This window comes from Miniopterus natalensis, chromosome 5, assembly GCF_054644295.1.
Source record: "Miniopterus natalensis isolate mMinNat1 chromosome 5, mMinNat1.hap1, whole genome shotgun sequence".
In the NCBI taxonomy this organism is placed as follows: domain Eukaryota; kingdom Metazoa; phylum Chordata; class Mammalia; order Chiroptera; family Miniopteridae; genus Miniopterus; species Miniopterus natalensis.
The window spans coordinates 71,401,458-71,416,060 of NC_142085.1; the positions used below are offsets into that span (position 1 = coordinate 71,401,458).

Genomic DNA, 14,603 nt, shown 5'->3' on the forward strand with positions numbered 1-14,603 from the left:
ACCAAGGAAGCAAGTTACTTTCCCCTGCAAAGAACAGATGGGACTCAACCGGCCCAAGAGGAAGCCCGACGGCTGGGGGCCTACCCCTTGGTTTGGTGACAGAGCTGGGGACGCCAGCGGTCCTGTGGGGTCCCCCTCACTGGGGGTGTCCTGTCCCTGGGGTCGCTCACCCATCCTGTTCGCTCAGGGGGGTGGTCGTGGCCCGTCTGAGACTCGTGGCAGCTACTGCTTTTCCGCAGTTCTGTAACAGAAGGAAAAACCAAGTGCCGACCTCTGCAGCCTCATGAGCCAGGGAGGTCTCGGCATGTGAACTGCGCCGGGCGGGCGGGCCCGCTCCTGGAACAGCCGGCGCCCGCACGCGCGGCTTCCGCGGCTGCGGGGAGAGGCGCACGCTGCTCCTCCCGCGGGCAGCCGGCCGGGTGGACGAGGCCAGGGCGCGCTCCCCTCGGGGCCGCGGTCCCGCGTGGGCGGGACAGCGCCGGCGGAGCAGAGGCCCCGCGCCCGCGCCGCGCGCGCCCCCGCAGCCGGGCGTCCTGGGCCTTGCGGGGAATCTGTAATTGTGTCTTAAAACTCCTAACTCTCTGGCCATGAGCAAATAGTGGGAATTTCACTACGTATAGAGCTTTTTTTACTCTGCTAATTCCTGCCATGAGCTACACACAGAAAGGCCCTTTGGGGGATTTTTCTTGCACGGGCCCCACCTGGCGTTTGCAGCCGGAGACGGGGAGCCCTCCCAATGAGGGGAGCCCGGGGCCGCTCGCGGCTGCCACCCCTGGGGCTCCGGGTCCGACGCTGCCCCGCCTGGACCGAGCTGCCGTCCTTCCCCATCAGCCGGCCCAGGCAGAGGGGTGCGGGGCCGGCGAGCGCGGAGCAGACGGACAGATGGCAGAGGGACAGGGGAGGGGTTGCGGGACCAGATGAACCAAAGGACGGGTGTGCACTGAGGCATTACCCAGGGACACAGGCGTAGTGCGGCGAAGGCCTGGGGAGGGGCCAAGGAGGGGCACGTGGGGGACATCTGCAATGGTGTCAACAATAAATAAATTTTTTTTAAAAAGACAGAAATAAACAATTCTTAAGTTGTTAAAAAAAAAAATTAAACCCTTTAGGATGTGTGGTTTCCAACAAGAAGCTCGTGGAGATGATGTCTTCACAGAAGAACCGTTCAGGCTACAGCCGTGTTCCCCCCACTCTCCTTGGCCTTTAGGGTTTGTGCTGCGGGGGAAGAAATGTGAAAGCGGGCACAGGGTGGCAACGTCCTGGGCCTGCGAGCCAGACCTGAGGGCAGGCACCCTGGCAGAGCGCGGAGAGCATGGGCCTCCCACTCAGACGGAACTGGGTCTGAATCCTCGCTGGGCATTTTTATTCTTTTTTGCGGGGGGGGGGGGGGCGTGAAAGGGAATTATTTAATCTCCCTGAACTTCTGTTTTCTCATCTACAAAATAAGAATGATTGTGTCTGCTTTATAGGATGACTATATATGCTATCATATAGTACATGACGTATAACTGAACCTCAAGCAAACACAGCTCCTAGTTATTATAATTGCACTATTATCTTTGAATTTTATTATTTTATTATTTTATTATTATTATTAGTTTATTATTTTATTATTATTTCCCCAGAATCTCTGCGTAAGTAGTGTCTGACCTTTGGCTGTGCTTTGTCAGGAAAGTCCTGACAGACTTTTGAGAGTTAAATGAGAAAAGGCTGGTGAAGGCCGCCCTGGGAAAGTGCTCACTGAGACTCAGCCTTCCCCCAGCTTGTACCCTCTCATGACATTCACTGTACCGCATTTCCTACTGGTCCCCATTGTTTCTTGTATTGAAACTTTTTTTTTTTAACCAGATTGTAAATCTTGAAAGGCAGATGGTAAACTCTCTCCCTTCGCTCTCCTCTTTTTCTAAGTACCTAGACTGTGCTAAGCACATAGGAGAGTGTCTGTGATCCACGGTGTGAAGGAGTCATAGAATGACAGGTGTTCAGTCAGACCCGCGTGGAAGAAACTTTCAATCCAGCTCACTCTGGGACCCTGCAAATCAAAACAGAAGAGCTAATACTCTTTTTAGTTTTGTGTTCCAGAGTGGAGAGGCACCTCCTCTCCTGTGGGAAAAAAGCAAACATAACTCTTGGCATACTTGATTCTTCCTGAATTAAAGTATTATTATGCTGAATATGCCTTAAGTTCAATAGCAGATTCCCCAAACTGAGGATGCAAAATCCTGACGATGTTACTGTGCAGAATCCTATCTTCCCAGGTAGTCTGCTATTTCCAGGCCTTTAGTAGCTTCTAAAAAGCTACAGAATGACGATCCACAGCCCCTAAGGCATAAATCAACGCCACTTACTTTGTTCTGAAAATCTTGTGCTAACATAATTATATGGACAAGGAAACCTCTTATTTCTTAAAGTCTTGTGATCTCAAATCTCTACCTTCTATAACTGGTCAGATGGCAGAAATAATCCCTGTTCATTTTATGTGTGAACTTGACTGGCAAAGGGATACGGAGATGGCTAGTAAAACATTGTTTCTGGGAGTGTCTAGGGAAGAGATTAGCATTAGAATTGGTGAACCGAGTAAAGCCATTGTCCTCACCAAAGCTGTGGACCTCATCTACGCCATTGAGGACCTGAATTGGACAAAAAAGCAGAGGAAGTGTGAATTAGTTCTCTCTCCCTGCTGGAGCTGAAACATCCAACTTCTCCTGCCCTTGGGCCAGCCGTGTTCCTGGTTCCTGGGCCTGGAGTTCAGATCAGGACTTAGACCATCAGCCCCTGGTTCTCAGGCCTTTGGGATTCAGATTGAATTCTACCACTAGCTCTTCTGCTTCTACAGCTTTCGGACAGTCTTCTCTGCCCTGTGAGCCAATCCTATAATCAATTTCCTCTTAGAAAATCTAAATATATCCTATTGCTTCTGTTGCTCTGGAGAATCCTGACTAATACACACCTCACAGGACAGCCATGCTATGCAAACAGTTTTATAGTAACTTAAAATTTTATTTATGCTTTCTTTTTGAAAGTTGAAAAAATAAGGAAATTAGCCATAAAAGTACACTGCCTTTGGGGAAAACTAATTTAATAAGTAGTTTATTTTTAAATAAATCTACAATTTAAAAATTCAATTCAAAAAAAGTAAAACATAGTAGGTAGTTATTTGCTCCATTAGTGAGGGCACTTCTAAAGTAAGGACTTTATCTTTGCTCTCTAAACAGCTTGTATGTGGTGCTGTACCTGACACTAATGTATTTAGCAGGCACGAAATACATTTTTAATATAATATTTCTTCAAGTAAATTTAAAATATAAAAATTAATTTACACAGCTTTCATTACCTAACCCACCTGCTTCATGAGAAGGATTATGAATTCTTACAGACAGGTAATATAATCTAAAGTCTTCTATTCATTCCATGAAATTCAATGAAACCAACATTATTATGCCAGACACCTGCTAAACATTCATATTCTTGAGACAGACAATTTGAATTTAGCAATATTTCTCATAAATGGGCATTAACAGTAAACTTGGAGATGTTTTATTATTTGTTTGTTTCAATTTGAAGTGGATAGAAACATTTGGTCACATCCTTATGTTCAATCAATTTCACTAGTGTACAGAAAACAAGAGACTGAAACACTAGGGTCAAAAAAAAATACTTTATAGTAAATGTCTTTTAAAAGGCTGTATTAAGATAAGCTTTCTTGTTCTTCTTGTGTAACACCAATAGAAAATATGAAATTCTATTAGGGTTGCATTAAGATTTTTATGCAGATCTTCAAATGCCCACCCTGCCATTTGACAAGATTCAAATCTTCCTTAGTCTTGCTTTGGAATCCTTCCAGAGAAAATTAGCACTCTTTGCAAAGTGACAGATCTACCACAAGAGGGCACTGTACTCCCAATTCCCTGCAAAAGCAGATAAAATTAGAAACACCCCTCTTTCCTGGCTAACTGCAGACGCCAGATGTTGCAAAAGGAACGTTTGCACGTGTCTTTTGTACTTGGACAAAGATGAAACAGAAGCCGTTCTGAGCTCAATTCTTCCAAAGGCAAGAAAACAAATGTAATGAAAACTTATTGGTTTGTCATATCATCAAGCCATTTTTTATCCGTCCACAAGGTGGCACCTCTTCCTTGATAACTGACCCATTGAGACAACAGTGAATTTTTTAAAAATTTTGTCTTGACTGTCATTTTGAAAAAATATTTCTGATAAGTAGAAGCTTTATTTTAAAAACTTAAAAAAAATTTTAATCTACTTATGAGATTTTATCTTTAGAGAATATGTTTCTGTTAAAAATGATCCAATGTGAGAACAGTGAAATAGAGACAATTTTTACTATGTCTAAGGAATTTTCATCAGTGCCTGAGCTGAAGCTCACTTAATACAGGTAATTCTGAGTCTTACCTGTCTCTCGTTTCCAGTGCTGGGTTCAAACTCTCTCAACAAAAATGGACAGAAATCCTTATTTTAAACAATCAGTTAGCAATTTATCCAGGAAAAGCATGAAAAAGCTAAATTATATTTTGAGGAATATGACTTCATTACTTAACACTGCAGATAGGTTTTAAAAATTATTCTAAGTTTAGCTGGATAATTTTCTAACTCATAATGCTCTAATTTTGCCTTTTGACTTGCACAGTCCATTATTAAAGTTCCCAAACTTGAGGCATTTCTGGGCTGGACTGCAGCACCTTGAACTGTGGTTTCTTTTTGTCACAGGGGACGTACTCTCTCCTTTAGAAAAAAGAGAGAGCAGGACCAGTGAGAATGGGTTTATATAAGACATACAGACTGCTTTGGTGTAACAATAAGAATATTGATGAGCATTTTTAAGAAGCTACCACATTACTTTCATTAGTCAATCCTGAGTGTTCTAGGCCCATTCCTTGAGATTATGTTTCAGTAGCTATGATGTGGGGACTGGCACTGGGGAATCTTTATTTTTACAAAATGCTCTGGTGATTCTGACTCACATCCAGGTTTTACAATCAATGAAAAGGAAACTATGGCAAAAGGCTTGTGGAGAGATAATAAGAACTTGAGTTAAACTCATAATGGTGAGGATGGCAGAAAGCATTCAAGGCTCTACAAGACGTGGAATGGAAGGACAGACAGACTATGAGGGTTAAAGAAATGGGTGAAATCTATGTTGAGTTCCAATTTCAGTCTTGGTAAATGAGAAGATTGTGGTGTCAGTTTACAAGAGGGAAATAGTTAAGAACATAAACTTTAAGGAGCAAGATGAGTTCCATTTGGGATATAATAACTATTAAAACGAACATACATATAATTGAAAAATATGTATATAATGTAATAAAATAATATACAATTCATGTTATTTATGACCAAGTGGCTATGTCTAGGCCAATGTTTGGAGACCAGGAATTACCAGGATACAAGCAATGGTGAACCATGTGGAGAAGACAGAACCCTGCTGAGCACCAGCATTTAAGCCTGGAAGCTGCAGAATCACACTTTGTAAGGCCTGCTCAGCATTGTTTTTAATTTTAAAAGTTGAACCAATTGGCTTGGACCAATCTGACTTGGACTTTGGCTTTCTGCTCTTCTTTGGCTCTGCACTCTCTCCGGGTTTTAGTGTTCCCTTTAAACTGGGCTCCATGAAACGGATGGAAACTTCCCACTCCTGCCCCACTCCCAAGGAGCCGCATTGACCAGGTAGATAAGCTTCGGTCCTCCCCTACGGGAAAAGTAAACAACTCAGACAGAAACCAAGTCATAAAGAGATGTGTTGACATACATGCTTAGCAATTTCATGAGTGTTAATCTAGGCTGCTGTCTACTGGTATGAAAGGAACCCAGCAGTCTCAGGAAGGCCAAGGGTGCTAGGCGTTCACAGGAAGAGGACGAGAGGAGAGAAACGCCCAGAGAGAAAACTCCAAGAACCTACAGGAGTCCCATTAAGTATTCAGTTGACTGTTAATCCATTCATGTGGAAGCCAGAGGGAAACCACCTGAAGGAATTTGAGGAAATCGTGGCTGAAGATCACTCGCCACTGGGAATAATGCTACAGACAATGTCTGTATTTCACAGTATTTGCACATACTCTATTTTGGAGGAGGAGGGGGTACATAGTTCATGAAATCTTATCACATGTATATATTTGCACAACTATCACAGTCAGGAAACAGAACTATTCCATCACCACAAAGACACTTCATTTTACCCCTTGATAGTCATATCGTACACCCAACCCTATTCCTGGCAACCACTGACCTGTCTTCCATCGCCATAATTATTTTGATATTATTATATAAATAAAATCATACATTATGTAACCTTTCGAGGTTGCCTTTTCACTCTGCATAATGGCATTGAGAACTGTCCCCGTTTTGGTATCAATAGTTCATTCTTTTTATACTGAGCGGTATTTCATCGTTGCCAGTACCCGTTTGTTTTTCCATTTATCCATTTGAGAACGTTTGGGGTGATCTCAGCTTCCAGTTATTATAAAGAAAGCTGCTATGAACATTCCTGCAGGTTTCTGTGTGAACAGAAGGTTTCCTTTCTCTAGTATAAATACCCAGGGAAGTGATGGCTGAGTTATACACTAAATGAATGTTTCACTTTATAAGAAATTTGCACACTTTTTACTCAACTGCTTGTACCACTTTACATTCCCATCAACTATGTGTGATATTTACATATTTTTACTTAACAGCCTCACTGGCTTTTTTCCAGCATTTTTTATTTTAGCTAATAGATGTACGGTGGCATTGGTGTGATTATCATTCGTTGTATTTCCCTCTTACTGGTCTGTCAATTCTAGAAAGTCAGGCAACTTGTCCTGTTTAGGGCCTGACCAAGTTTCGAGCGCAGGAAATATGTGCCGTTTAGCTGAGAAGATGCAAGAACGAACAAAGAAAGGAGGGGAGAACTGGAAGGTGGAAGGAGAGTGGGAAGAGGGCACAAAAGAAAAGGTGAGGAATCCGTGGGGACACAGTGTTGGCTCAAATGCCAGGCTGTCGTTCTGTCCGCAACACAGACTGCTGGACCCTCCAGTAATGAGAAATCTACAGCTGCTTGGGCATCTGTCCCCGCGGTGGCACCCACATCCTTTAGAAACAAATGATGTCAGTGACGTGTAACCCCTTCCGTTCCTTAGTAAGGTCACACCTACCACCACCAGTCGGAAGGAACACATCTTAGTCCTTGACCCACAGCCTTGTCCTTGATTAATCAGGCCCATTTCTTCTCACAGACTGAAAGAAGACTCATCTGCTGTGTAAAGGGGACCTGTTTTAAATTTTACATTAGACTTTTTTCTTGTTAAACCACAGGCTCTTGTTTCACACTGGAATAAATATTGTGCCACTTTTGTGGGTGACAGGAGAGCGTGCATTAAATGCAAATTATCCCGACAGATCTTGGGTGTGGCTTGTGCACACATACAGTGCCAACTAAGGAAATTGGAGGGGAGGCTGTTAGACTTCTTTGTAACGGCCATTACCTTTTGCAGGTACCTTTGTCATTCATTCACCCGAATACTCCACATGGTTCATCCCCTCCAACCTCTTACCCACACCACAGCAGTAAACAAGAAAGCTGAAGCTCAGGGTTAGGGAGAAAAACAGAGATTGTAGGTATGATTTTTTAAAATCTCTTATTTTTGAGATCTCTTTCCACAGCTAATACAGCACCAATTCCGACGGCCATAGGACATGGTTTCTTTTCACCCGCAGTGCACATGTTTACTTGTCCTAATATTTGACATATATATTGTGTTCACTCATAAACGCAATTTAAAACATTAAATGAAAAATACCATGAAAGCACTTCCTTTGCAAACTTCAAAGCATTCTATAAACGTATGCCATTATTTTTGGTTGTCAATATTTAATGAAGTTATGTAAAATTTTAAGGGGGAAACTGGCTCAACTCATGCTTGCATCCCTACATTTATAGATTCCCCCCAATTTTCAATTTTTTTGCATTGCACCAATTCATCACTATTAGCCTGTGTCTATAGTTTCTAACTTTCCAAGGATATACAGCCTTGTCATCGTTTCTCAAATACCTCCTTCATGCCATGTAATTCATTTTAGTATATTCTTTTTATTTTAAAAAAGGTATGTTCCCTTTTATTTGCTCTCTGTAAATTGTACTAATTCTAGATTAATTTTTTTAAAAAGTGTTTGTTGGAAAAATAAAAAGCAAAAGAGGAATAGACCAGTGAACACAAGCAAGCCCATATTTGGTGGGATGTGTTTTGCAGTTGCCCGTGAACAGCTTGGGATCTTCAGAAAACTGGTTACAGGAACCTGGGCATCTTTGCTGGGAGTTATATGCCCCAAAGCTTGTTCCTTGGGGAATGTTCCTCCATCACCACATAGTACAGTGGTCAATGAGTGTGGGTAATGATTCACACTACGTAACTTCTCTTGGACCTTCAAATGCACATTTATATATTAAAGTCAGAAGTTCTGCAGTCAGCCTGTTAAACTTTGTAACAATTTTCCATGACTCTTTATAGTTTCCATGGAACACAGCCGGGCCAAGGGAGTTAGGGATGCTGCCATGAGTCCATTCAACTGACCATTTTCTCCTCCTAAAATGCCAGCTTGACTCTGCTGGATTTGGATACAACTGTTGATCAAGGTCCTGCAGGACTAAGATGACCAAACTAACATATAAACTAGGTTCGTGGTCCAAATAATCTATGGAGAAGCGATGGTCTATGATGATAAGGTTTTCATTAGCTAAAAGGTTGCAAGAATAGTATTTTTTAAAAAACAACAACTCCTATATCCTTAATCCAGAGTCAACTGTTACCATTTTACCCTATTTGAATGACCATACTCTCTTTGTAGACAGACAATAGATAAATATAGATTGAATTCTTTTCTAAACCCTGAGAATCTGAAAAAGTTGAAGACATATAGCAATATTCATCAAATGTCTCAAATATTTATTATTAAATGAAAATCGTCAAAAATATACAATTACTAAGTCTGTAATTTCAGTTATAGTAACTTATTGTAAGGAAATACTCGTTGATATGAAAATGTTTTAATTATAAGAAAGTTAATCACAACGATGTTTATCATACTGAAAAACGAAATGGCCAGTATATCCAACAATAAGCGTTTGGTGGAGCCAATTGTTCCAGCAACTATATCCTGCTTTATTTGCCTTTCTGTCTGCCACTAGTCATTGTCATTGGCCTAGACAGCCTTTATGAGAAAGTTCAAACTCTTAGTAGGTCTGCTGCTGTTGACTGTATCACTGTTCTCACTGCTAGGGCTCCTTTGATCCCGTCTGATACTTCTTCAGAGAAACTGATCACTCAAGACACCGTCAACCCTGCGTGGCCTTGATGAATATTAGTTTCATTCATGCTCCACCTGCATTAAGGGTCAAACTAGGGACCGCTGTACCTGGTTTTCCCTCAGGTCTCAGGCAGTCCTAGCCTAGGGCAGATAATGTGACCTAATCCAGGGCAGCAATGAAAAGCTTGCTGTTCAGGAAGGTCTTTCAGTGTAAGAGTAAACTAACTTAGAATATAATCGGAATCCTACTGATTATAGATAGATAGATAGGCTATCCTAATTTCAAATAGTCAATTCCTCACAATTATATATATTCATAAGAATTCTCAGCAGAATAATGCCAGCTTTATTCTTAGTAGCATCAACTGGAAAAATAGATTCTGGTGGCTCCAAAAATGCAAACTTCCAAAAGCAGTGTACCCTTTTCTAGCCAGTATGTTTAGCTTCCTTACCAAGAACAAACAAAGATAAAATTACATAATTTCCAAAGGAAGTCATTTTACTTTGACATCTCGGATTTAGATGTTCTGAAGTAAAAATAAACATAAAATTTCACATAGAGAATGTCTGAGATTATTATATTTCTTATATAAATATTTGGATGGAAAAATCATAGTCTGATATACCAATTATGAAATAAAAATAAGAAAAGTTAACTATAAAATATGCCTCATAAATATTACAGACATTTCATTTTATGGATTAAATTCTTAGAATCAGGAAGGAAACACACCAAAACATAACATTTATTTAAAAGGCAATACAGTTAGTACTGAAGGCATTGCTTGCTGGGAAGAAAGGGCTTAAACATGAAATAGGAAAACGCAACGTGCTTAATCGATTTCCCTGGAGGCATCAGTACGGAATCACTTGCTTCTCTCAAGGCGAGGTACCACACAAAAATTTACCTTTACTTAGTTTATTCGTAGGATCTAAACTTAAGAAATGAGGAAAGGACACAAAACAAGGTTTAGCTGAACAATACAAAGAGAACCAAAAATGTCGTAAGATTTTCAATTGGTAACAATTTTATTGTGGAAAGTTAGTCTATTACCGAATATAAAAATAAATCTGCAATAGCAACTGTGACTCAAGTTGAGCCAGTAGGCAGCGCGTGTGACCCCGACGGCATCAGGGAATCAGGGAGTCAGGGCGTCAGGGGGTCAAGGGGTCAGGGGGTCAGGGGGTCAGGGGGTCAAGGGGTCGGGGGTCAGGGGGTCAGGGAGCCAGTGCGTCAGGGGGTCGGGGGTCAGGGAGCCAGGGAGCCAGGGAATCAGGGCGTCAGGGGGCCAGGGTGACCGGGTTTCAGGGAGTCAGCGAGGTGCTGCGGGGCCTCGCACCCTCCTGGGCAGGAGGCTCACGCCATCTGGCCTCTGACCTGGAGCCTCGGAAGGGACCCGCCAGCGCAGGGTTTGCAGCGGCTCCATCTCCTCAGCCTGCAGCCACAGGCGCCCCTTCTGTGTGTCCCATGGCCTCTTTCTTTCTAGACAGTGATGGAGCTAAAAACCACTCACCCGGCCAGTGCTGAGCAGGGTACAAAAGGCCCGCGGGATGGGTGCGGGGCGTTCGGGAGAGCAACAGGCTCAGGGAGCGAGAGTAAATGGGCACCGTGAGAAAGCACCGAGGGAAGGGGCCGCAGGCAGTTCACAGACCAGGACAGAGCTGGGGGACACCGGGAGGTAGGGGGGACCCGTGCTCCACCCGGGCCACACCCAAAGAGCAACAGGGGGGCAGAGACGGAGGGGAGGGCACTTCCTTCCACATTTTTCAGAGGAAAGCATTTCCTCCGAAATGAAGCCAAACCAAAAATTAAAAAAGTGAAATAGCGATTATGAGTGTTTAAATAAAATGTAACACAGAAGGAAAGAAAGAATTCTTTTACTTCCACTTGACCTTGTCCAGATTTTGACAAAGGTTATATTACGTCAGGCCAGCTTTGCTTTATTGGTAATGGATACATTTTCCCAGACATTTCTGAGGAAGAGAGCCCGGGGCCTCCCCCAGGTGGCCTGGCAGAGCGGGAGGAAGGGGCACAGCAAGGGTCGGTCTCCATGATCTTCACACTCACCCCCATGCCCAAAGTGTCTGTAACATCCACGGTAAACGGCGGATTCGCGTGGCAGAAATCATCGCCCGAGGACAACAGAATTAGGACCAGGAGTGGAAGCTGCTCAGCAGGCCGCCCAGCGCAGGGAAGCACAGGAGCAGCTTGAGGGGGAGGCTTCTGGGCAGAGGGGGCGAAGCCGAGGTGCACACCGAGGGCTCTGCTTTGTACGGTCTCTTTATAACTGGGGGTAAGGTTGTCATCCCTTGGATCTGAAAACGAAAGAGCAGACAATGCCAGTGAGCGGAGGACTGAGGAGCAGGCCTGCGGCCAAGCTTGCTCAGCCCTTGCACTTTTGCAGGGATCAAAGGGGTGGGGGACCGGGGGACAGGTGGCTGCTGAGGCTGTCAGACATCGGACAGTCACAACCTTAAGGGTTCCCAGGGAAGTGGAGAAGAGGCTCAGGCCTAGCTCTGGGATAGAAGAGATACAAAGCAGTGGAATTAGGAGTTTTGGGCCAACCCAAGCAATCATTAAATAGATCATGAGCTGGATCGTTGTCTTTATGGGTATTTGTTGCTTAGATTTTACCTGGTGTGGATTCAGGTAAAATGTAACACCTGTTTTCCCCTCTAAGATTAAAACAAAGCCGGGCTTACCGACCACTCTGCATTGTCCATCTTGGAGCATCTCACATTCACCTGCAGGCTAAGGACGAGCTTGTTGAAGGACAGACCTTCCTTTTTAGTCCATTTAAACTTATTCATCGCATCCATGAAGGAAAGGTTTTTATATTGTTTGGGGCTTTTGATAATGAAAGGCCAGGTCCTGAATTTAAAATTAAAAAAACACACAATTAGTCATATTCAGAATCAAAGCATTACATGTTTCCATTACTTTTCAACAGACCTCACACTTGTTCATTCTTACAAACATAGATGACCTGATGCAATGCACTGATGAACTCGTCACCAGTTACTAGAGGAAATACATACCAAAGAAGGAGCATAAGACTTTGTAAAACATGAAATACCTTATTTTAGTAGCAGATGGGTATTATTTTTGGACAAATAATTTTGACTCAGAAAGCTTCCCCAGAGCCTCACAGTTCTTCATTTATTTGTTTTGGGTCTAGTTAACAATGCAGCTGGTAGGCAAACAGTTCTAAATAGTGAAATGCTAATGGTGAAATAAAGAAATGTGTAGGATTTTAAAAGGCACTGGAACTGAAATTTCAGTTCCATGCAGTTGAGAAGCCTGACCCCTAGTGGCTGCCCTGAGTTGGTTTGCTGACATGGAGATAAATCCAAAAGATCTGAAAATGAGTCAGTGTTTTTAAAATTTTACTGAGAGAAAAAAATATTTTTCAGATGATATGTTTTGCTTCTGCTTGCTGCTCTAAAAAAAACTCCCAAAACATATTAAATGTCCAAGAAAGAATAAATCATAGAAGAATCACAAGACCTGTGTGAAAAGATGCTCTTCGTTGGGTATGTTTATATTATTGATTCCTGAGAAAAGGAAAAGTATGTGCTGACACATAACAAAAATTTACATAAACTAATCCATGGACCTTCCAGCAGATTACCATGGGTATCTGGCTCCCATGACGCCCCAAGAAGATGTTCCAGTAATTACCAAACCATTAACCTCCAGCGGAGGAAGCTACATTTTAATATTTGATCTTCACAGTTTCTTCTCTTATACACATAACCTACTCAGGCACACTGAATATTATCTTTTTAAGTAAATTAAACATCCTTTATTAATTTTTTAAGTTATAAAGATAAATTTTTAATGTCTAAATTAAAATTATTTCCTCCATACACTAGTAAGTAATACAGTGAAACAGCAATGCATAATATACAATGACTTTTCTATTCTTCAGTCCTAATTTCCTTTTTTCCTCTAATTAAAGTCAATATGTCTTTGTTAAGTTTTAAATGCACTATTTTGTACAGAGACTTTACGGATAAATGCCATAAAGAAGAGCATTCATCATCACTCTACATTAAGCATATGTATCAATGACCTAGAATCCATCACGTTTTAAAACTGAACATGCTGCGAAGACTTGTAGAGATGCCATTCAGAATCAGTATAAAACAGAAACTTGACTTGAAATAGGCCTATTATGTTTATATACAATGTCCTTTTAAATACAATAAAAGCTACACCTCGGTTTTATTAAATATAAAATAACTTTAAAATGAAATATTAAAAATGAGATTTGCTTTCCAGAAAGGTAAGGTATCCATGTGGAAAAAAAGGAAATCAACTTCCTAACTAGGGAAATACTGAGAGGGGAGTGCGGGAGGGTGGTGGTGGTGGAATCATCAGCCCGTAACCACAAGGTGGCACCAGAGTCTCTGCTAACGGCCTGAATTCAGCGGCCCAAATCCTCTGAATTTTCTGCAGACTTGCTGATAAGAATCACTACTGCATTATTGTACATAGATACAATCTTAAAAAGCTTTGCTGCTAGAATATATTAGTAAACTGGGTTTTTTTTTGACACGAGGTACAAACACTTATTAACTTACTATTAATATGTGGAAAGGATGTCAAAAGGGAAAACCCAGTGGCTCATATGTTGGAGACAGCACAGCATGACTGAGTAAGCTCAGGATGGAGGCACCAACCACTCTGAGATGGCATCACCCTCTCATGTCTGCTGTCTCCTTCCCAGTCCTACTAACTTGGTTCCGCTACATTTCTGCACATGAGGGCCGTATGTAAATGTCTACCCAGACAAACATTTTTAAAAGGGTATTGTTTATATATCACTGTAGATGACAAAAATAAATCACGTTAATATTATTTAATATTTGACTCAGTTTTCTTTGTAAGTTCAATCTAATTCACAAGTTGATGTAAAAATATATACAAAAATGAAATAAACTTAGACTATCCAAAATAACTTTGGAAAAAGAAAAAAAATGACAACTTTGGGGATGTACACCCTCTTAAAGACATACTATAAAACTATAATAACTGAGCGTGGTATTATATTAAGCCTAAACATGTACAATGATACAGAATTCAGAGTCCAGAAATAGTCAGTACATGGTTAAATAATTTTCAACAAACATTCCAGTGTGATTCAACAGGAAAAAGGTAGGTTTTTTTTTTCATCAAATGCTTCTTAAACAACTTGGTATCCATATGAAAAATAATGAACCTCAGCATTTAACTCATGCCACACATACCATACTTATTTAAAATGTATCATCAACCCAAATGTAAATCCTAAAACTGTAAACTT

The 14,603-nt window shown here is 41.7% G+C and overlaps 1 protein-coding gene across 1 annotated transcript in view; it reads right to left on the reverse strand.

Annotated features, from left to right (window-relative positions):
• Window positions 1-10,726: 10,726 nt before the first annotated feature.
• The window catches only part of MOXD1 (monooxygenase DBH like 1), a 70,379-nt gene continuing 66,502 nt past the window's right edge, over window positions 10,727-14,603 (reverse strand). The window contains exons 11-12 of the mRNA XM_087817769.1: window positions 11,998-12,166; window positions 10,727-11,610 (exon numbers count right to left, since the gene is read on the reverse strand). Coding sequence (XP_087673895.1) covers window positions 11,443-11,610; window positions 11,998-12,166 — 337 coding nt within the window. The 3' untranslated portion in view covers window positions 10,727-11,442. The remainder of the gene's footprint in view (window positions 11,611-11,997; window positions 12,167-14,603) is intronic.